The sequence below is a fragment of the Hylaeus anthracinus genome, unplaced genomic scaffold (assembly GCF_026225885.1).
Source record: "Hylaeus anthracinus isolate JK02 unplaced genomic scaffold, UHH_iyHylAnth1.0_haploid 12002, whole genome shotgun sequence".
Classification (NCBI taxonomy): domain Eukaryota; kingdom Metazoa; phylum Arthropoda; class Insecta; order Hymenoptera; family Colletidae; genus Hylaeus; species Hylaeus anthracinus.
The window spans coordinates 703,414-728,433 of NW_026534349.1; the positions used below are offsets into that span (position 1 = coordinate 703,414).

Here is a 25,020-nt window from a genome sequence, read left to right on the forward strand (position 1 = left end):
TCTCTCTCTCTCTCTCTCTCTCTCTCTCTCTCTCTCTCTCTCTCTCTGTGTGTGCCATCGACTTCGATTATCGACGAGACGAGCCGCCTCGTCTGGACGCATTTCCTTGATGGAACAAGAGGCGTCGGGCGTCGTCGTCGTTGAGCGTGCGGTTACATCGGCGTGTTACGGTCAATGTTATTGAATAAAGCAACGGCCACGCCGCGATAAAAGCGGGATTTCGTGGTCGTAGCGTAGAATGTCGTTGAATGTTTCAGTGGAGCGGTGGGAGATATCAATATTGATCTTTTTCGACGAAGAATCGGGTGGGTTGGGGAAAAGTACGTGCGGAGAATTCCTGGGATGATGTCGATGATTTTTATTTTTAGAACAGCGCGGGAGGAGAGTGCTGCGATCCAGAGAAATTTTTATGAGTTGTTGCTGGGCAACTCGTCACTATTTGAAGTGAAACGTTACAACGCAGTTGTATACTACAATTTATCAGAAACAGTTTGTTTTTAAGATATCTAAGGAAAATTAATAGATGCAATACCTTGAACTATGTAATGGCTACTGGTTGCAAATAAAATTTAAATCGTATATTTGTACAGGAACACAGTTTCAGTAAATGTAATTAAGAAGTTTGACGTACTTGACTCGACATAGTAAAAACCACCCTTAAAGCAGAACTTTCTTTATTAGCTGCGTTTCCTGTATCCTTAAAATCTTGATATTACATCCATGAAATTTTAAGACAATATTCAGGTATCGAAGAAAGTTACAGGCTTTAAAAGGAAACATTATACGCGCTAAAAAATACAGCTAAAAATTGTATCGTCTCTTATCTTACAAGTTTTAATTTTTAATAAATCTTCTAACTATATTATTCTTTCAAAACTCAATAGTTGAAACGTGGATATTTGCAATTACAAATAACAAGAAATCAATGATTCAAACACCCGAGTAAGATTAAAAAGTAAAACTTGATTTACCAATGATTAAATAAGGTTCCATTCGTAAATAGATTAATCCTATAAATGTTCATGCCTTTTGTCAACTGTACAATAGTATCAAATTTCAACAAATAGTATTTCATTTATCCTAGCTGGTCGATCGACCACTGGCGACTGCTTGCATCTAATGGAATCGATTTCTATATTTTTCAGCCCACTAACATGTGGTTCGCTCACAATGATGGAATCTTGGGGTCCTGGAAGGACTGGCACACCCCCGCCCGCTCTTCCACCCCCGCCAGCTGGGAGCAACAATGCTGGTGCAGCGTTCACAGTAACCGCAAACGTTGCACAGCCCAGCACCACCGCGCCGATTGCCAGTCCCGAGGGGGTGAGCGACGTAAGTAACAAGAAAAGACTTCAAGCTGAACGGCTATAAGAAAAAAAAATACCGAATAAAAAAGTGAAACACCTTTATAGCACCCTCGAATCCATATCGAACTAGCTACAAGCGAAATGGTCTTCCTCGTTAGAAATTTTAATGTCTTTATCGTTCCTCTTCGCTCTATATTTAAACGTAAATATACAGAAATTTATACGCGTAGATTTAATTTACACGTTCAAATGGAATGTTTCTTTCATGTAAGATTATGGCGCGGTGAAACGTGGATGGTGGATATAACGAAGTACACCTAAGTTACGCAATTGGAGCGCACGTGTAGTCGTTTGGAGTATCGAGGATGAAACCACCCCTCGCGATTACTCCTTCCATCCGTTTCAATTTCACAAGCATCCCCGATGGTCGAACGTAATGGACGTCGGTCGCGTTATCGAGCCGAACTAATAGAATCAGCGACACATATCCGGAATCGTCGATTCCCGCGAGAGTAGTCGAATTTTAAAGACTCGCAGCTGTCGCTGGTCGTATCAACGTCACTCCAAGGCAATGTTTCTTCACCCTTTTATACCATGCACCGGTTAGGGGAGTGTCGACACTGACAAATATAAATGGCATTTGACACTACTCCTGAATTTTCAATCAAATATAATTTAACATATCTTACAAATTAATAATAACATTTACGTTATTCTATTTGAAATATTTCAGCCAGGCAAGGTAATATGCGCCCTTGATGAGACGTAATAATTTCGATCGATGCAAGGTTAAAATTTCGCGCTCGTTCGAAGTAAGAAATTGAAGTCGAGCTCCTCCTCCTCCCATTCTTCATTAAATGCATACAAAGACCACGACAAACCACGATACACACGCCGAGACACATTCGTACCCTTTTTTGAGACAATACGTACCAACTTTCAGACCTTAATATTCTTCCCCATCGACGAGCCTTAGCCTTAAACCATGCCCTCAACCCCGAAAGCGGTCCCTCCCCGTACCCTCTGCAAATTCAGCCTGATCGCGTGCACCCGCTAGGAAAACACGTCCCGTATCGATCGTTTGTCGTACGAGTGTACGCGATGCCAACGATATTTCCAGCCTGCTGTCACGTGAAACGGAAGTCCGAGTCAAGGGTAGGTTGTCGTTACACGGGACACGCTGCTTTCTTCTCGATGCAAGCCACACACAAGTCTGGGAAGTTAAAATCTACAAAACACAATATTTCCTGTATAACGGGCACCGGTTTCCTCATTGTTACAAATTTCTTACAAAAATGTCGAACTTTTCACTGGTTTTCCACTGAATGTTGAATGTTTTTTTACTCTTTTTCCTTCCAACATCACCCCAATAAAATTTTGTTGAGAACTGAAAGGTTAGCCCCCTCGTGCCATTTCACTGTAACGAAACTGAAGTCAGAGGAAACACAGAAACAACTATTTGAAACGTTTTTTCTTCAAAAATTTTACCCAACTGTGTTGCTTTTCTTTGGTTTCAGGTCTCTCAGAAGTCTGGAATTTGGGAGGGCGGGAATTTCTCGTCGGCGGGGGGCGCGGAGGGCCCGTCGCGGAGCGTCTCGCACGCCGCGAGTTTGGACGCGATCTCGAGGAAAGCGGTAAAACCGGAAACGGCGAGGACGCCGTGTCGCAGCCTCACCTGCAGCGTTTGTAAGTATGTCGTCGAAAAAAACCCTGGCTGCTCGTTGTTACGTTCTGTTTTCGTGTTCTCGGTATTTCGTGGGTTGCCTCTTGACGTATTAGCCAGAGATGGGCAGATGGATTTTATTCGAGTCATGAATAAATAAAAAACAGAAACAATAGACGAATGAAAAGCTATCGGTCAACTTGGATCATAATTTGGTTATATAGGATGAACTAGAGAAGAAATTGATGCTTGTGAACAATTAAATTAATATTTCATTATTGGTATCAAATTTAAAGCTCGTGTGCTTGTGATTTTTGAACTGCACCTTGGTACAGACTGTTTTTCGTAAACTCTAACTCAGTATACATGTAGTATAATTCAAATTATAGTTCGCATCGCACACAAGCAACAACAATTCTACTTTCTACCTTCTACTACCATTTGAAAACATAATATCTAATTATGAATTCTGCCCATCTCTGATTAGCTCGAGCTTCTTTCTGTGGAACGGCGACTTTCTGTTTTTTTTTTTTTTTTCAAGGCGTTCGATATTACACATAGGTGTTGCATTTTGCTCCGTGTCACTCTTTTGTTCCGCGATCAGACAGGACGACAGGTTACAGACTCGTTCCTGGGACCTCGAGCGATCCATGGAACGAGTTCGATCGTGGGACAACGAGAGCGCAGCCGATCCTCGAGTTTGCAGGGTTCTCTCGGTCGTTGTTGATTCGCAGAGATTCGACTTCTGTTTTCCCGCGGCGCGCGGGTTGGCCCGTGTTACGCGTCGGACACGGGTGCACTCGTGTTGCCGCGAAATTGCAATTAACGACGCAAAGAAGATAATGCTGCCGCATGCGATATCTCGTGTCGCGAAAGTTGACAGATAGTGACTGTGCGTGTTCCACGGCTGCAGGTAGAGGCTTGCCTGTGGCTAGAGTTACCTGTGATGGGTGCTGAGTTCGAACATGTTCTAATATTTGGTGATCGATAAACCGTGACGGAAATACGCTAGTTTCGTGCAAAGATTTCTATTTTCAATTTCACGTTTTTTGTCAATCCTTCGATTTCTATCGTTGTATTAATGTTATGAGTTGTTTTTCCCTGTACTAGTTTTCTTTATATTTCGTCTATAGTATCATCATATATCTCTGATACATCCACTATAAATATATAAAATCCGCAGTCTGCTTGCTAGTAACGAACCCTCACTATCTGTCAACGCGGAAAGCTCGAGAAATTGAAATAGTCGCGCGCTAAGTTCGTGCCTCCGCAAATCGGCGCCAGTTGGCGCCTGTTTATCGAGAACAACCCCTTCTGACCACCCTTCCGAGGAGCCACGGACAACGTTCGAGCGAACGTCGCCCGTGTCTTCGTCCCCGTCGATCATCCCCCTTTCTCGTCAGGCATTTTCCGCGCGCATTTTCGCGTCTCCTTCGTCGAATCAGGCCCGCCACTACCCTACCGGTGTGAATTGTCAATCCAAAAGTCAAACCACAGAAAACGTATTTTAGTAGCGGGCCGAGGGAGCGAACACGTCACCCTCGAGCGACGGCCAGCGACAGTCGATAATCTCACCGAAGGTAAAACAGGATGGAGCAGCCAGCTTGCTCCCCCTTTGGTTTTTCTTTTAACCGACCGACCGCCGGCGAGTTTGCACCCCTTTTACAACTTACCAAGCGCTTGCGGCTTACTTTTTTTTGGTCATGAGCTTACCAAAGATAACGTACCGTTGTCCGATTGAGCTTTCATAGGCCTTTTTTTTTATACTGCCACCACCACCCCATCTCTCTCTCTCTCTCTCTCTCTCTCTCTCTCTCTCTCTCTCTCTTTTTCTCTCTCTTTATATATACATATATCTATACCGTTATACTTGCTCTTTCTATCTGTTTACCATTGTCTACTCTCTCATCTCTCGCGTATCTTCCCGCCGTATGGTTTACGAGAGGAGCACCGTAGCAGCGCTTGATCAGCCATTTTCTACTCCCGTGTCGTTCAAGCGAACCTTCTTGTTTCTCATTTACAAAGAGATGAGCAGGGTATTTGTACAGTCAGTAAGTCGAAATGGAGATTTATGTATAACTATTCGATTGGACAGGATCAACCAGAGGGGTGGAAAATTTTAGGTACCTAATAAAATTGAATTAATATAAAATTAAAGATGAATTGATACTTGGGGGTTGAGAAACCAAGTTAAACAGTTTATGAAATATCTAGAATACCTCTATCCAGTATTAAGTATTTTTTTAAATACATGTATTATTCATTATAAATGAAAAAGAGTTAAAGATGTTTTAAAAACAAATACATAATCTTTTCGTTGAACTTTCACGCTGTACGAATACTTTCCACGTCCACTGTAATCCTATCGAGGATGGTCGTGACTCCACAAAGAAACATATATGCCTCCCGTATCGAAGATCTACAATGTCGTTCGAGCTGAGACGAGATACTGAAGGGGATAAGGGTGTCGACCCCTTCGGAGTCTCTCCGTTAGTGATGGGACCAATCAAGCTATGAAATCATTTTGTCGACGAAACAGTAGGAAAAATTGTCTTGAATAATAAACACTATATTAAAAATGAAATATACCCATTTACAAATCGTTACTTGATTACTATCATTGTTTTTATTGAGTATAAATGGTATAATTGCTGGTAGAAAGTGTTATCCAAGGAATAATACTCTAATAGTGATGTTTGAATAGTGATGTCGCTATAGTAGTGTTCGAACAATCATACTCGAATACGTATTAAACTATTCCTTTACTTCCAGCCCTGATCACCTTTTAGTCCCATCACTACTCGGTCTCGAGTAAAGCTGACAGAGGCATGGGAGGTAAACATATTAGTTACGCTTTTGCCACGATGGAGCAAAACTGGCTGACATCTACACGGCTTTTTCTTTCTCTGGTCACGAACTCGCGACTTCCGGGTGGCCCTTGGAATCCCTGGAATCGAAAGACTGTATCGGCAAAACCTAACACGGCCTCATTGTACAAATCATCAACACAGCGCGCCCCCCCCCCCCCCATTCTACTCCCCATATTCATTTATACATACATACATGTATTAAGTGAAAGAAAATTGTATAATTATGTATACAGAGTTATATATATGTAATTATATATACAATTTCTGTTTCATTTATATACACAGTATATAAATGTGAAAAATGATTATTCACACTACTCGAGAGTAGCAGTTACTGCATCGTCATCTTTGAGAATAATTACACGGTTTTTTTACCAACATTTAAACGAACTTTCTTTCACAGGTATGCAGCTTCTAGTGCGAATTGACTAACTTGTTAACGACACACTATTTAACGCTTCTAGATCGGAGATATAGGCTCGGTTGTTCCGTTGGTTGGTTTATACACTACACAAGTCTGTAGGTTCTACGTTGACCATTTTTAATTTTCACACGACACACACAAACACACACACACACACACACACACACACACACACATGTCAAGTAATTGTAACCATTTGTTGTTGGACCGTTCATATGTAAATTAGCAGACCGACTATACGATATACGCGACGCTTCGTCATCGCATCGTATTTTTCATTTAGAATAGTGCGTGTGGTTGTGATTGGTGTTGAAAGATTTGTCGGAAGACAGTAACGTTGACCTATAAACTTTTGATTTTGTATAGTTTATTAGAACGTCGAACCGATCGATTTCTTTGTTTATATTTCTTTGTGCGCCTCGAACGCTTTTGACGATCGAGAAAACGTAATACAGCCGGGAGGTTGCTCGGATTATATCGCGTAAACAGCGTTCATAGTACGCCAGGTTTATCTTGTTTACCAATTATTTGCGAGACACACGTTGGATAGTTTTGATTTAATCGAGCCTGTATTTCACACGTATAGTTTTGTAACAGTAATAGGTTAAAGAATATCCGTCAATCGACACGCAGGAACGAGTTTGGCCAAATTTGACCTGTGCGTTTGTGTTTCTAGCAACTAAACATTCGAAAATCTTTCCTGGCGTCGCGTCCGAAAGCGACTTGCAGAAATGGCGGACGTCCAAGGACCGGAAGTCGCCGTCCCTCAGCCAGATGGGGCCGGATTCCATCAAACACAAAGTAAGGTCTCAACCTACTTTCACTCCGTCGTCTATTCTCACTAAATTATAAAATAGAACATATGGTTTTTCGTCCTTTACATATTCTGATTTATAGCTGACAATTACCTATACAGTGCATTGTAATTTCTTTCATAAAAATGAATGTTAAGTGAAGAAAATTGATTTTTGTATATAAAGTTCTTTCCTTTATTACTCCTAAAATTACAAAGAATTATCAGCCCCGATCTCTTATCTAAACTTTCCAGCTTCCCGTTTTCAATCTAACTTTCCTGGTTGTTTTTCTGTTTCAGTTTTCCTTGCAGGACAACGGATCTGCAAAGTACTTCCAAGGCGCCCTGCACGCATCGAACATGGGAGAGAAGGTTGCCCAGGTAAGCTACCTACCCCCAGAAATCCTTCCAAGACGAAGTTTCTTAATAGGCAACTCGTCACACTGCTGGGAGTTGAAAACTATGAAGACGCGCGCAAGGTATCGGCTTATAGAAAACTTGTGCGAGAGCAAGTCACGGGATGCCGTGAATTTATATGCAAATTACGGGCTTGTCTTGCGAGCCGCGTTGTCACCTTGGAACTTTCGCGCAAGGACGAAACGTGATACTCTCTCGTATGGAGAGCCTAGCTTCTAATAAAGTCACGTTACCGAAGTCTTTTCCTTCACATGAGACTCTCAGGGTCGCTAGGAATTCTTTCACTTGCATCTCTTTCCTTTCCTCCCGAAAAAAGTGAAACAAAACACTGACAGAATATTTGAAAGAACTGTGTCCGTAATCAAATGAATATTTTTAATCTATCGACAAATTTAATTAAAAAGTTTTTAGTTTTTTGGTGCTCTCTCTCTCTCTCTCTCTCTCTCTCTCTCTCTCTCTCTCTCTCTCTCTCTCTCTCTCTCAAAGCAAAATTTATCTATTCGTCACATCTTCACCTAAGTTTTAATTTTGATTTTCGTCAATGCATGGTTTAGGGCACACTAATTTCCAAGACACGAATTTCCTTCGCGAAGGTTATGAGTTCTGGTTACGCGACACTTTGAAGGAAAATGGATTTGGCTTTTAATAAAGTAGGGGAGGGAATCGATGGAGAGCTTCAGGAAATTGACGGGCGTTTCATTTTAGAACTTAAATATTAAAATACCTCCCGGGCGTGTTCTGTTTGACTGAAGAATTTCCTCGGGAGCCTTAAAGTTCCGTTGAGCGTGCACCCAATGTATAAAGATTTTGCTTGTGAATTATTCTTCATCCGTGACTTGTGATTATACGTGCTCCTGTCTGTAACGTACTGTCCTATTCTACTGCTATCCCGTTTGGCCGACTCGTGGTAACTGTTCCGCTGGGAACCACGTATTTGTCTGATACATGCTGTCCCATTCGACTGAACGTGTGCAATGTCCCGCGTCATTGGATTTGTATAGACCAGTCCTCGGAGATTTAAGACATGCAATAATTAAAAGCAACCATTTCATTGCACTAATGGTTACGTTTAAACGGAAATTTGATATATGCATGTTATTTTGCAGATACGAATTTAAAGGAAAATATTTAAAAAAACGCGAAAATTATTCATTAAGTAGGCACTTTTGGTAATGAAAAGAAATTGCTTGACTTATTTGTTATATCTTATTTTGCAACAGAAAAGATGAGCTCAGACTGAACTTGTTTCAATAGTCTCGTTTTTGTACGTATCATACGTCTGTCTGACATGCAACGTCTGGTTCTACTGATTTTACAGAATATCGCCAGACATTGCTTCCAAAGAAAGATATAAATCATTTTCTATGCGTAAACAACCTGTATAGCTAGCCTAGAAAAGTAAGGATTTTATTTTGACACAGGCTGTACGTCTGATGTGCAGTGAACTGTTCCACTGATTTTATAGAAAATTCAACCTGTCGTTATTGATTGCTCCGAATATCGTTCGAACAGAAACCAGGGATTTTGTTCGAAAAGAAATTTCGTGTTTCGATGAAAAATATATATGATATTGATGGAGAAATGGACTACTTTTTAACGGAGATACAAATTTCGAACATCAAATAAAAGATACACAATTTCAAGTGGTTGAAAGCGAATTGAAATTTTAGTCTTGTGGATTATAATCGTAAATGGAAGCACATCCGAATAACCGTTCGATTGCATAAAGGTCGCCGCATATCGGGTTTATTCCGTGATTTAGTATTCGCATAATATTTTGTCCTGTTCTGCTTTGATGTAGGTCATGTCACGTGTCTGATATATTCCGTGTTATTCCACTGAATTGAAAAGTGTAGATCGTCGCGAATATTTGTGAAATTACGTTACACCCTTCCAATCTATGAGTCGTTGTTAATGGCAAATAGAGTATTTTCTTCGAAAAAAGCTGTTATTTTTTTAAAAATTACGTAGACCTAAAAAAATTGAAAATAGGGCATAAATTGAAAAGATTTTCTGCCTATATCACAAAGAAAAATTCGAGTGTCTAAATTTAAAGAAATTCTCTTTGACAAGTATCTCATGCTTTCAATTTGTTGCCAAGAATAATTTTTACATTCCAATTAGTAACTTCATCATCCCAAATTAATATTGTTAGTTTCATTAACGATCCTATAGTTGAAGTACGGGGTTTATCGCGACACCCTATCGCGACACGGCCCTGACTGGCGCCAATCAGTCTGCGTCGCAGTCTTATGGGCGGGTATTCTCTCCGCAGCGTGGGATTTCCACAAATTGCGGCGGTTTTACGACTCTCTTACACGTTTGTTTTACAACGTTTCTTACACAATTCTCAGAATCGAATTAGCACAATTTACTTCGTGTCGAATGTTTACAAAAACATTTTCAAAAAAATACTGTTTATTCTTGTAGAACACGAACACGATCTAACGAGTAGCATGCTTGGAAAACCATAACTGAATTTTTTATTTCGAACGGTCCAGTGAGCCCATTTTATATTCTGGAAGCTACTAAAAATACCTTTTCAATTATGAATATTTTATATCTCTCGACTCACGACGAGAGCTGTCGTCAGAGAGTCGTTAACTGTCGCACAGTCGAGGAACAAAGATTTCGAGTAAGTTCTCGTCGAAGATCAAGTGTCGGCTTGTACTTTGCACGCTCTTGTCATTGCTTTTCTCCTCGGTTGAAGATGGATGGAGAAGGCACTTGATCGGCCTCGCTTAGGACGGCTACCTTTAAACAATTTCCTTGTTTGAAATAGCTTCGATGCCTCGGCCAACACGCTTATCGACTTGTAGAGGGTCAAATGTCTCGAGCTTTTCAGTCTGGAGTGGGGCGAACAGGGCGTTTCTCGTTGAACACAGGCTATTTCGTACATACAAACTTTTTAGGTGTAAGTACCACAGAAATAAACACTTGCACAAAAGAATACGAAGAAAAATTGAACGAAAACGAAACCTTATTATTTTAAAACTGTTTTATAGTAAATGTGTACATTTCAGATATACATCTCCTACTATGAACGTAACCTTTGAAAGTCTCCAAGTAGAAGGACAAGCTATATTTTTTTGGTAATCGATATATGTATATGGCTGCAGTTAGGGCACTTTTAACGCTTTTCTCGAAGGGGGGATGAAAGTTAAGATGAACAAGTATGAGTGATATGAAACAGCGAGAAGCTCGAGGTACATTAAAAGCTCTTTAAAACTTCCACTATGTTGGCGTTAAATCCCTGTACAAGGTGATTCCAAATATCAGGACAAGCCTTGGAACCTCTGTAAAGCGCAAGGGAGTCAAATACGGCTCACATATTATTTTCCATCGCAATCATGCAAATTTCCCCTAAGTAGTTTCGAAAATGTTCGCCTGCTTTTCTCAGACGGGAAGCAGAAGATTTCCACGCGGACAATAGAATATTTCCGCGGTTATTAAGAGCGCCCCAAGATCAAACCGCTTTGTTGCATGATAACAATAGGCGTGTCTTTAATTCACCGTAATAGTTTCCGCGACATCGTCGCAACATTGTTTGATACGAGGCAGAAAAAACGGGCGCATTATCGGTTATCGATATCGGTGGCTTTGGGTTCACCCGACGTAAATAGATTTAGAAACGATGATGAGCTTCGCCGATTGAATGTCGGGGCGAGGAAAAGCCCGTGTCAGCTTAAATGCAATTCGAATCGAGTCTCGTCCCCTTGCACAAAGGAAATGTCGATAGGTCGAACGATGTTTTGCATGCCAAACACGGAGCACGGTCACGGTTTTCATACGTTTATTCGCGAGTTTGGTAATATATCGACTATAAAAAAAAGAGCATCTGTTCTCGAAATTTTCTGATTTTGATATCTTCGATGAACTGGTAGGTTGAATCTTTGAGCTGAAGGAAATTTATGTAGAATTAAGAGAATAGGGCCCCTTGACCATTTTTAACGAAGATAAAACACGTTAAAAATATATTACTTCTTGATATTAATATTTTTATTACATCAAATAGATGAGATGGTAAAATTAATATTCCAGATGGGAAAGGTTTTTCCAATTCTTCTAATTTCTCAATGGACCGTGTAATGATAGAACTTGATGTGCTGAAAATAACGATACACAGTTTTGAGTGTTCCCGGTTAAAAGCTTGGACAATATTTAACGTTGATATTCGAGAAGGCATTTACCGACTGTATTATTAGAACTCTTCGCAACAGCGATAATGTGGCACAATCGATAGGCCAGAGATGCATAATTGAAATGTTGCAAATCCAGTTTTAAATTCATGGAAACGAGACACGTTGAAATCGTGTATTCTCAGATTCAATTTTCCGTTTGTTTTTATGGCTCCAATCGCAAAACATCCTCCTAATAAGACAAATCGCCCTGCTCGTAAAGTAGAGCGCTTCGTCGATAAATCCAGGGTTCTACATTGTCGCTGTCTGACTTACCGACAGAACTCACTGCATTATTGACAGTGGCTTACCAACGAAGTATTCCCCTGCTTTCTCTACTCGAGTATGTGCGTCAAGTATCTGACAGTTTATCGACAGAATTTATCACATTATTGACAGTGCCTTACCAACTGAGTTCACTTTCTCTACTTGAGCGTGTCAAAAATCTGTAATTTTATCAACTATGCTACTCTAGTGCAAATAGTTCTCACAATACATCAAATAAACACCTTCTGAAATTTTAAATATCTTTTAAACTATTGGAGCTTCCTCAAAACTCCATATCACTGTCTTCAGTATTTGAAGCACTATTGCTTTGTAAAAGCTCATTTAAATACCAGCGCACACCCTGGAGAAATCCCCTTGCGAGCAGGGTCAACACTCAATCTTGTAGAAGGCTGGAGAATACTGAAACTTGTCGAAATCGAGCTTGTGGGTCACGGTGACTGCAGGATAGCGGGAAAACAGATGCATCCAAAGGTACATGGAAGGAGGGGTTGGAAGAAAATCGAAGTGGAAAATATTGGGTACTCTGGAGCGAGTTAAGAGGCTTGGAATGAATAAGAGGGTGGGAAGTAGATTATCCATTCTCATTTTACATAAGTACTTGAGTCCGATTGCTATGAATCGAGTTTCTCGGCAAATTAGGTTGCGTCTTGCATAGAACAGACCATGATTAATATTATTAATCTACTGACGAGTTAATATGAACAGATAGGAAGCTCTTAATTACTATGTTTTTCTTTGAAATGTTCTTTCAACTAATTTAGGAGTAATGTTTTATTTCATTGCTACAAAATGTAAGTGAACGAGAATTTTTAGAAACAAGATAGTTGTTGTCTACTTTGTATCTCTTTTTAATAACTCATTAATAATATTTTTAATAACCCAATAACTACAAATTCCTATCTCATTCGATCCTGACTCCCAGGACCAGAGAAATTCACTGCATCATGCGAGCATTAAATTCCAATAGCGCCATACAAGAACGTCCTATATTTCGTATTAAAAAATTCTTACAACAGTTACCAGAAATATTGGCCAACGTACCTTCGACCCACCTACGCAATATTGACGATGCTAATAGTGTGAAATTAATTTTGTCCCTTTAAATTAATCGGCTATAACTGTAGTTCAGGTAAAAATATTTGTTCCTCCATACATAAGCTGTAAATTTGCATTAGAAAGGCACAGAATTATTTTATCCGATATCAACATCAGACACTCAACATCTACAATCAAAAGATTCGCAAATATCAATGCTCTTTTCGAACCTAGAGAAGCTTAAGTTCCCCTGTAACAATGGGCATTGAGCACGGTACAATGCACCCTAAACCATATACCGTACACCAATTCGCCTACAATGGACCACCCGTATCGTGCCACGACAAGACAAAAAAGAAAGCAGCACAAAGCAGCTATCAGTCGAAAAGACAAACCGGGGCGCCGTGGAGGAACATGATGGCAACTGAGGGTGGAGAGAGATAAAGGTAGAGCCTCGTCACCCTAAAAACAGACTATCCGCGACGAGCGCGAGAGACGGACACCAGACCGCAACGGCGGAAGGAGCAAGAATGTCAGGGGGTTGCAAAGGGAGGATGGCGGCGCAGAAAGGGGTGGGTGGCAAAGGCTCGCCGACAGAAGGCGCTACCGTCAGTGTCGCAGTATCCCCCGTCCTGCCCGGCAGGTTGCACCGTCGCCACTCCGTCCACATCGTCCCCAAAGAAACACGCAGCACATGTAAACGGTGAATAAGACTGTCAAAGGCTCAGACGCGATACGAACGCGACGCGTAACACAGGAGAATCGAGTAGAGAAACGGTCGTGCGATTTATCGAACGTGGATAACGATCGCCACGAGGGAAGGGTCGAGCGATATGAGGAAACGCAAGCACACAGAGGATCGTTTCTTCGGTGATCGTGGATCGATTAGGAAACGTTCGGATCTTCGGTTCGTCTAGAACGAGGAAAGTGTCCGTTCTCGATTCAGACCACGTCCATTCATCGTTGGGTTGGGATAGGTCGCGCGAGGGAGACCGGATCCTCGATCGATCGGTGCCTCGATCGGGGAAGGAGACAAAGGGGATGAAAAACCGTGACAAAGGGAGAGGACACGAGCCAATGACCACGATGAAGGCTGGTGTGCTAACGTGGTGATCGTGACGTGGATGTGCATCGTGGTAGTGTGCAGCCCTTTGAAAAGTCACCCCTTTGATCGCGACGGGGTGAGAGCAGCATCCTTGAACGCCACGTGTTCGTCGAGAATTCTTGACTCGAGAGACGGAATCATTGGGAGAAGGTGAACTCGGCTAATCGTGCACGGTGATCGATTAATTGATATATTTCTGAGTTGGGAGGGTTGATAGCAAAGGATTTCGAATGCTCGGGGTCGTACGCGGTTACTCTCGTACCCCCACGTGCTCCGAACGTTCGCGTCGCGTGGTTCGAGTGCGTAGCTACGCAGAGTCTGGGATCCGTATCGATAAAACGGTCACTCGTTCTTTCTTGGAGAAGTTTGCTCGATTAGGCGACACCCTCGCCTGTGGGGGCAGTCCAAATGGGGCGAGGCAGAACTATGTACCAGATTGGTATAGCTTCTATGGCTGACATTAGGAATCGATAACCGCGCGTAAAGTTGTCAGGAGGTATCGTCTTTCTTCGTCATTGTTCTCCCAGGTGTCTTAATTAACACGTTGGCTGCAGTCGGATCAAGTGATAGTGGGATTCGTGAGATCCCTTTTGCTGAAATTACTGATTTAGAATTCGAGTGCTAGTAGGTTGCGCAACGTCCACTTTTGGGGACACTTTTGGCACAAGCCTGGTCGATCAGCGATCCTATTTGAAGGGAAGAGTCGAAGTTACACGATTCGGAGTTCCTTGGTCCACTTTCCAATGACATACCGAGTAATGATCTCCATTAGGAGCCAATAGCACGAATTCAAAATCGTAATCTCCGTTAAATTCCGTTTCTAAATTTCCGCTGATTCTCAATTGTAATTCTAAATTCTAAAGTGTCGTTTTTCATTCAAAATGAACTTTGCCACACTCTGGTCCTCCTACCCTCTTTCAATCATCGAGCGATCCTGTTCGAAGACGCAGAGATTGTAATTAGCTTGTGAATCGGGCTGGAAACGGCCGTGTGGGCGGAAAACGGAAATGTAGGACATCTAGACCGACCGTTTCCGGTGGTTTTGTTCTAATGAAGGGGCTAAGTAGGCTGCCAGGGCTATTCCGTAGGAAACGAAGCGCATAATGCACCGGGGACACGCGGCCCGCCGTGCCAAATGCGTCTCGTTGAGAGGGACCACTTTCCTTTCGTCGACAAAATCAATGGCCTCCATCCCGTCCGCGGGCCACCTGCCAAAATATATATCCTGACCCAGAAGACACCTTGGTAACCGGAGCCAGATCCAGGAGGGTGGGCGGTGGAAAATATTTCTACGTTTACTTGGTGCTCAGATCACCGCAATCCGCGCGCGGCGAACAGTTTACGCGGAACCCTTTGCACAAGGAAGTGGAGCTGGCTCGGCTTTTCACGAGACGTGGTATCGAAGTCGACAGTAGCTGGACGATAGTGCAGTCGCGAATCTCGGCAGAGGAACGATTCCCACGGTTGGGAACTCGATGGTGGAAACTCATTTTTCGAATAATTTTAGAGGAACTTTAATCATTGGAAAAATATTGCAAGAAATGTTCTTAACACATTCGCGATCGACAGATTTTTTGCGTTTCTTGCAATTCATGTATGTATAATATATTTTACGTGTTTAGACAGCTTCAAAGTTGGAATTATCAATTCTACGCGCTTTAAATAAACGAACGAACGAACGAACGGGTGGTTTTTCTGCCATCTGTTGAATGAACGTAAAACTAATACCGCGTGTAGATAAAACATGGAATATAAGTTACGGTATATGACAGCATAATGATAATATCAACTCAATAGTTTGAGTAATTTATTCAAAACATTGCATAGGGCGTAAAATATTTGTATCGTTCATTTACCAGTTTGTCATAATAACTCATCCATATTAAAGTAAATTAAACTTGGTAATTCTAGCGTTAAAGATGACTAAACATGTAAAATATATTATTCGCGTATGGATAATATTCCATCATAAAAATTACCTCTCTTTGTGGTAAAAATTTCTCTTTGATACGCTCGCAAATGGATAGCGTAAATAATTACGTATAAAATTGCATGAGATTATCGCGAATTTACCAAAAATCGATAGCGCGTTGTTTTCCGCGCAGAAACGACCGGATCGAAGTTGTCTATACCTGCTTGAAAAATTCATTTCTCGGATCTCCTTTGAAGCTAATCTACTTTCCATCGATTTCGTCGTTAATGCTTTTTTAATCTACCACTTCTACCGCTTGCTTGAAATTAATTTGTGTTTCATTCGAAGCTTTGAGTGATTTAATGACGTCGTATCGATTCGACGAGATACCAGAAATAAATAGAACCGTCCCCCCGATTGATTCTTCATTAGTAGTTTTCCTTAGTCAATTTGCAAACACTTGACGTTAATTTAGTACTCTTTAATTATTTCTACTCGCTATTTAAATAACGGGAAACCAGTTGTTGCGATCGTTGACCTCTGGCCTCAATTTTTCATTTCAATTAAACAAATATTTCACGTGTGTTTAAAATTTAATAGTTGCAAGGTATATGGATTTATTGATAATATAAAGTGGAATTTATCGATTTGTTATTTCTAATGTAAAACCATTCCATTCAGTGAACAATAAATTTTTTGTTGTTATTTCTTCATCAGTTCTTCGCGACTGCACAAGAGAATTAGAGACAAGTGGGGCACTCATCCCTTAAGCACTCGATGCTTCGTCAATTCATTCCATAAAAATTCTCAATCGATTGGAAATTAGAGGAGCGAACCCTTTGTATCAGATGGTGATTAATTTTCCAGCGATAGCGCGAGAATAGATTTCGCCAATCAATTGCTCGGTCGAAAGTTTCCAATGAACACTGGAACAAGCAAGACCAATCAATCGATTTTCCACGAGAGACTCTTCTCCGCCAGTTCGAAACTTTGAAAATTCTTTCAAATTGTAGCCCACCTCCTCCCTTTGTCAAACAAATTGCTAACGCGTAAATAATTCACAACTTTTGTATTTTAACAACACTCCTTTAATTAAGGGACAATTATTTACACGCGAAGCTGAGTCAATTTTGATCCTTACAATTGCATATCAGAATATTAATGAATTCGGTTCTATTTTACTCATAAAACTTGCCTACCTAGGCCTTTTTCTCTTCTTTATTCAGTTCAACGATAACAGACCATATATTTCCGACAAACAATTTATTCAGCCACAATCTTTCGCATAATTTCTCCTTACTCAGGAGAGCCTTACCCCTTCAGCCTGTTCTTTATTCAAACTTCCATACACCTTTCATGCATTAATCACTAACTACCTCCACTACTTTTTTAAAGGAGAATTACCAAACAATATAGTGTAGGAGTCTAAACGAAAAATAAGGCACGGGGATTCGCGAAGCCACGATCCTCGGATCCACAGTCGACCGCTTTACCTACGCGACCAATCCCATGCCCTACGTTTCGTGTTCTTATTTGACTCCTTATTGTTGGGTATGGGAGGCGCGGATACTACAATAGTTTGAAATATCAAGATAAAATTCCAAAAATCAAGTTTACTCTACGTACCATAAATACGAAATTTCACCACGGGTCAAGAATGACCCAGCTCCGACTTGCGTTCTAGCCTCGACTCTTTCGCCCTCTAACGTTCAAACAGTGGCTTTCTCGACCTCGTTAAACCATAAGTTTCTCTATGCAGTCGCTTCGACTGCTTAGGAAAACACTGGGAAACTATTTGTTGGTTTCCACGGGGCAACCGACGAAGGTCATAGCCACAAAGTGATCAATGACTGACGCCCTTGCGTGGCAGCCGTAGCCACTGACTATACCTCGATCGCAATTGCTGCACGTAAAGCCGCCACCCTCTCCTTGTTCGCTCGCACTACATTATTTCTCAGCTTGAGTCCCACTTTCATGTGTGTGACGAACAGGTCGCGCAGAATCGAGCGGATCGGAAGCGGTACGCGTGCAGTGGCGCGCGAGTTCTCGCCGCCGAAACGCAACGACGCGCTCGTGTACTACGCCTGGTGTCGCTCGCCGAAGTATTCGCATCGAAAAGTTAATTGCAATTGCAGTTGTACACTCTTAAGGCCTGTTATTAATTATAGAGGAATGGAGAAAAAATTAGGTTTGATTAAATTCGCTGTTAGAGAGGATAGAGAAGTTTATGCAACTTTTTTCATGTAGAATTTAAATCTTCGAAGACATATATGAAATACTTCTGAATTATTTTGTAAATATTAAATATTAATCAAAAAATCCAATTCTTCCCGTATGCCAACAGTACACACACCTTCATACAAACTGACCGTTACAGAACCGAGGTTAATTATACCTTCCACTACGGAAGAGTATGCACTACACAATCTCATTTTCTAAAAAAGAAGAATGCAAAACACTTGACAAGTTTCCTAATTTCATAAATCGACTTTGCCACTTTTCGATGCGAATACTCCACTGCGCGTCGTCACGGGAAATTCGATAGGCGTTGGTAGCACGACGAAGCGTCGTTCATTGGCCAGTTCGATCGCACGACCGAGGTTTTCATGCGTGCATGCAGTACAGGGTCGAACCTCGTGGCGTTCCCTCGGTGAAAGCGGAACTAGGGAACGATCCGATCCCGATTCCTCCACGAATGAAGGGCTGCGGAGTGTTGAGAACGTTCTCTTCGGGCGGGAGGTTTCCGTGTAACGTTGACGGCGCAAACTGTTGAGTGGCACGCTTCGAAGGGCGTAAGTACCGTAACCGCCAACGGCTTGTCAGCCCCGACGACGTGGCTCGATATCGACAGTGTTTCGCCTTGACAATAAACCGTGCAATAAATCCCGGGTGTTCCTCCAAGCGTGGACTGTTCTACACGATCACTGCTCAACCTGACAATAATTCAAAGGAAAACTTCGCAGCGACTCCAATTACACGTGACAGGGGTCCGTGGAAATTTGTTCTCGTCCTGAAAGACTGCCACGGGGGTACCGTGCAAAAACTGTGATATCCACAGGAGCGAGTAGCTTCTGAGTGGAAGCACCAAGCTGTCAATTAATATAGACACCTTCTTCAATGGAGAGGAAACGGAATTGATTACTCGAGCCACTCGTTTGAAACGGCTCAGTGGAAGTCAAACTGAAGTTCCAAGATATCGAAGAGGTTCAGTTGCAATAGTAACCAAACAGTTCAAACAAATTTGTTATCCTAAAAATGCTTACTAGCAAATCATAAGAGTTTTAAAACAAACAACGAGTGATCCCGAAGACACCAGGAAAGAAGCCATTAATTAATACCTAAACAGTCCAAATTAATCCTAAGGCGAATAATTCGGGAAACATTCGTGACAACTAAACGATTCATTGAAAGTTCCAGAGATTTTGAAGTACTTAAATAACTACGCTTTAGAGAAGTACCTAAAAGTCCCTGTAGGAGCTAAGTATAAATGTCCTCGCATTAATACCTAAACAGACCAAGCGAAACCGTTGAAAGTGACAGCACAACTATTCCGCCAATTCCGTGGCCCACTGCACCTCTGCGAAGAGGAGAATTTAAGGTCTAATTTGCATGAAAACCGCCTGAATGCCCTAAATGAGCGATGACGACGAAAGGGTGACCGATAGCGATCAGGAGTGGTCCCACAAAGATTGCTGGGAAGACGAAAGCGAGAGGGATACCGAGGGTGAAGCAGCTGACTCTTGTGAACTGGCGCCCCATAGTGCGATGAGCGTGGGGGCTGGCAGGGTTGACTCCCCCAGCCCCCAGGACATCAGACTCCTCCACGATCTCGTCGAGGACCTCGCCAAGGAGCAGGACGAAAAGGCTAAGCCGCGCAATGATCAGGTGAGCCATACCATCGAGAATTTATTTCCGAATCCGTTTGGTATGTCAGCAATTTATGAATGACCAGGAGAAATCAGGAGATTTGATGCTTTCCTTGCTCGTTTAGCTTTTTTTAAATAGGTAATTGTATCGTTGCAATTGATTCCCTTAAAAATTATTTCTGTAATAAATTCGAATGTATGAGTGAAGGTATACGTGAAAAGGACTAGTGGATTCTAGTGTTAAACGAATTTATTCTATGGTAAGATTGAAATTGAAGATATCATTTCAGTAAGCTATACTAAAACGCAGATGCAAATTTTCACACGTTCGTTAAACAACGTGCAAGGCTGCAGGCGTTGAAGCGTAAGTTAGCTGTTGGTAATTCCTACGAATTCGTCGAAACTTTGGGTTGCAACGGCCTGGTTCGTTGAAAGTGTTCGCGCACCACGAAGAAACCGCGTTAATTCTGCGCCAAATTTATCACTGAATGTGTTCGTCATGAAAGAGCCGCAGGAAGGAGTCCGCGAGAGAGTTGCTTCATCTTGCACTTCGGAAGTGCATTCGTTGCGGTACGTGGTGTTGCGAACACGAGATCTTTCGTCGGTGCATCGACTCGTGCAAGCACTTCACCGTGTTACGTGTAGAACAGAAAGTTTACGACGCGTGTGTGTGAAGTGGGAGGTGCAAGACACTCTGAAACGTTCGCATTTAACAGCTAGAACTTGAATTACTGCTTCGCGTTGGTCATTAATTAACTGTGTTTGCATTTAATTCATCGACGAATCAAATTTGTAATTGAAAATGCAAATTTCAATTGTAATAACTTCATTACAATTAATTGCAAGTGATTAACAGGGATTTTAAAATAAACGAGTGTACTCTAAAAAAATACCTAAAACTTCGAGGAAGTAAACAGTCCAAGTTGATTCTAAGCAAATGTTTTGAATAACTATGTGTATACATATACAGCTATACATTGAATTAACTTCAATCGATGTGTTATGAATTCTTCAAAAATTATTCAACTTTTTCATCAAGGTTCATGCATAGTTCTTGGTTAGTTCTGAACTAGGACGTTATGTTGTCCATCATTTTGACGTTATTCTTGCCTTGACGTTATCTTTAATTTATAATAATTTTGTATAGAATATACGAGCCCCGAACCAGTGATCGAAATATATATATATATTACTCTAATTACCCAAACTTACGTCTTTAATTTGATTTGTTATGGATACTAAATCTTGCATGGTTTTTAAGATTAACATTCCTAGCGATTGAAATCATTACCGCTATAAAGAATTTTTAAGAGAATTCGTTGAATACTCAAAGTAGGTTAGAAAACATCAAGAGAAAAATCGTTGAATGTCCTCCCATTAGCCTGAAGCGAAATCTTCTGGTACTTATGGATGCCGGTGGGTCAAGTACTTTAGGCGTGTTTCCAGTATCGTTTCAAATGATGCTCATCGCGAAAGAACGAAAAATAACGTCTTCTCGGTTCTTGCGACCCCGACCTCGGTTAGCATTTATCGATGTCTCTATACTCTTTATACCCAGGGTCTCTCAAACTGGAGCTCTCATGGAAAAAAAAAAGAATGTTACGTCGCGCAATAAGAGAACTGCTTCGAGCAATGCTTTATTTTAGTCCTCTAAACTGGAACACTGAAATATAGGATCTTTTCTTTAAAAGTTATTCAACACATTGAACAAATATCGATGTTCGTATCTTTTAAAGGGGAAATAGGCAAAATAACATTATGGTCCAACCAACGCGTCCAGTAAATTATTATTATATAATTGTGGATACAGCTGCTGCTAAGTTCTGATTCTGTCACAATGTAAATTCCATGCGGTTGGAACGACACTGGTAGATTTTCGTAATTAAATTTCATTGTCTCTGTGGGTCATCTTTTGGAGTCGACGAGCAACTCGCCGAGAGCGGATAACATTTCTACTTCTAAACGTCCAGTCGTGAACACGTTGAATCTAATAATTATCCAAGTGTCTCGCAAACGCTATGATATGCAAGCCAATATCAGAGAATTTGCCGAGTAAACAAGAGTCAGTAATGTCGATAGCCTCTAAAGCATATAATTACCATTATTCACGTCTGCTTTTGATATTTCCAAAGGCTCTTTGATCGAAAACGTTCGATATCGTAGTAAATGCTGTAACGGCTATCAACGCAATTAACTGTTATTAATTAGATGACAGAGCATTACGTTGCCGTAATTCATTTTGTCGCGCAAATCGCTAAAGACAAATTTCCATAGCAGCGTTTTGAACAAATTTCCATTAGAATCGATGAAAAATCGTAGATCAATTTTAATAGACACACCAGAAGATTTTTCCACATTTAATTCTCGCAAATATTCTGGAAAGTATCCCAACGGAAGTGCACGTAACGTTTGAATGTAAACGGGGCATGAAATTTGTTCAAACATCTTCCCTCCACCATGTTATGCGATATTGCGCGAGCAGTATTGCTCGACGAATCGAAGCAACTCAACCAGCAGATGGGAAATCAAATAGCATCTGGTCCGTCGAGTTTCTGCGAAGATGATTGCGTTATGACTTTTAGCGGGTTAACGAGCGGAAGTTTGGGTGAATCGAATCGCAATTTTGACTCGCGCTATTGGACAAGAAATGAAAACCTGACGGGAAGGATAAAATTGTATCGACAAGTTTTAATCGTTTCGCAAAAGTTATTCGTAATATTTTTAAGACTCTCATTTCAATCGAGGAAGTGTCCGCGAAACATTATAAAGTAAATTATAACATTTAGACATGGAAGGTATCGATAGGTGTAGGAATTTTTCTTTGTTATCGATATCAATCGTTGCTTGCAAGCGACAATGATCGCTTCGTTTAACTTATTTTCTGTTCGTTGGACGATATAGAGATAACAGCTTAAAGCTGAGAAAGAAATCGACGGGAATGGCGAACCGTTGGGTGTAATTCTGGACTCACTTTTCTCCCCACTTTTTTCCGGCTGAATGTTTTATTGACGCGAACGATACTTTGAAGTATCCATCGCATTGCAATCGATCCCTTTAATGGCCGCGATGTGCCATGCAATACCTGCTATTTCGCAATCTCCTTTTCTATTCTCACCGTTTCTCTCATTCCGACTCTTGACAAACGATCCGTTCTGCGACACTCGGCCAGCTTTACATCGGATCAACTTATTTCCTTCGTTGTATGCCTCTTATCGCCGGGAAAGCCTCTCCGCGAAACGAGGATAAATGCTTGTTCGTCGGTTCTTTCGTGTCACTCTTGTTTTGTTTTCCCATTTCGCCAGCATTCCGAACATTGATTTCGTTGTGGATGCGAAAATATCTTGTAGGATATTTTCCAAGATACACAAAATCGATAGAGTTTATTCTGTAATCCTTGTTTCTCTCGTGTTCAAGTTTTTTAATCGATCCAAAAGCAATGCATTCTAATAACCCCTTCAGACCCGACTTTCCTTTAATGAGAAAGAAAATTATTCTCCGATCGATACATTCTAAGTATGTTCATATTCATAAATATGTTAATTCTCATAGCAGAATTCAGTTTGCTTTTACGTGTGCATGTCATTACGAAGAGCAACTCGAATCGATTTTACAAAGTAAATACGTTTATCTCTTTTCTGACATCAAATTTCGTTTAAAACGTTTCTACGAAAAACAAATATTTCCTTCTTTCTAGTATTTTCTTCTGGAAATATTTCAAGATTCGTTGAATAAAAAGCACCAATCCATCGTACGCTGTTCCACAACTTGTCCAACTTTCCGACAAACGATCTGTGTCCTGGATGTAACGTCGCTTTCACGTGCCAATATCCTCTTCCACGGTTTCCGTTTCTTATCGAACAGACTCCCTGACCCTCTGATGTTCGAGTTTTATTTACGCGCCAGAGTGATCTCATTACTCTTCTATTCTGCCTATAGTCCTGGATTGTTGGCGACGTGTACTCTTTGTTTTTTTCAACGCACGATAAAATTGCACCGGAAATCATGTCCATTACTTCTAACCTCTTCGTGCTATGGCATTATTTTCGATATTCGTCAGTTTCAGACGCTTTGTATTGTTATTAGAATGTCATCTATACGTTTTCCAGAGATTCATTTTCTGTGCTTGACATAAAAAGACGCTTTCAACCATATTCAACGCAATTCTCGATTGTAACGATAATGTAGTTGCGATTAAACAATTCAAAATTAATTTTTAGATGACGTATCCGTCATATCACATTTATCGCAATATTCAACAGTAACGTGTCAGTTTTTTAAGGAACTGCCCTATCGACCCAGAGGGGCAATCCACTTCCCTCGTTAATTATTCGTGAAATGAGTGCGAATTTAAGTGAAATGGGACACGCGAGAATTTGAAGAACGCTCGGAGCAGTGTTGCAGGGTAACATATATTTCTGTCAACATCCGCGGCAACGCAAACTCTTAGATCCTCGCTAGTCCTCTAGAAGAATCTGGGTCAGATTGTGCCTAAGCGTGCCGAGAAGAAAACAGCTTCTTGCGAAAAGTTTGGAAAGAAAACCAGCCGAAGAAAGAAACGACGAAAGTCGAAAGTTTTTTCGAAGTACAAAGCGGCGCGGGGTGAGGTGGGCTGTCGGTGGGAAGCTTCAACCTTCGAGAAGCAGTCAAGTGTGCTCGGTAGAAATTGAAAACTCTCCGAGAAGTGTGTTACAGAGGAACATTTGTACTCGTCGGACGAAAGCCACAGAAATGTCAGGTCCTCCGAAAATGAATCTAGGCCAGACAGTTTCGGGGGAGAAAAAGGGACGAAGAAAGGACGACGTCGCGGTTTGCGCGTTAGGGAGGACCTTAATTACTCTCGGTGAAAAGTATTATTTTTTTTTAATATTCTTCGCAACGACCCCCTCCCCGAGTTGGGTCATTTCATTTTCTTACTCTGTTTTTCGTAACTCCGAGTCCGAAATCTTGTTCTCGCTTTACTCACATTTAGATGAATTTAATTTCCTCCCTTAAACTGTTCGCACGAGTTAGTTTACGTCTGAACACATTTCAGACCATATGTTCATGTAACAGTTTTTTTCTTACTTTTACGTGTAGAACACGCTGGCAAAGATTTAGCTGAAAAAATCTGGGACATCCTGTGGAATAAGCAATACATTCTTCGATAATATGTGTTTTAACTA

The 25,020-nt window shown here is 41.2% G+C and overlaps 1 protein-coding gene across 6 annotated transcripts in view; it reads left to right on the top strand.

The window, feature by feature from the left end:
* LOC128891784 (potassium voltage-gated channel subfamily H member 2) overlaps positions 1 to 25,020 on the top strand; it is a 119,752-nt gene that overhangs the window by 55,317 nt on the left and 39,415 nt on the right. For 5 of the 6 annotated variants that reach the window (XM_054151565.1, XM_054151566.1, XM_054151570.1 and 2 more), the window contains exons 5-9: positions 1,146 to 1,332; positions 2,825 to 2,993; positions 4,482 to 4,550; positions 6,941 to 7,065; positions 7,358 to 7,438. In XM_054151565.1, the coding sequence (XP_054007540.1) occupies positions 1,146 to 1,332; positions 2,825 to 2,993; positions 4,482 to 4,550; positions 6,941 to 7,065; positions 7,358 to 7,438 (631 nt within the window). The remainder of the gene's footprint in view (positions 1 to 1,145; positions 1,333 to 2,824; positions 2,994 to 4,481; positions 4,551 to 6,940; positions 7,066 to 7,357; positions 7,439 to 25,020) is intronic. The other variant, XM_054151568.1, reaches the window with a different exon arrangement.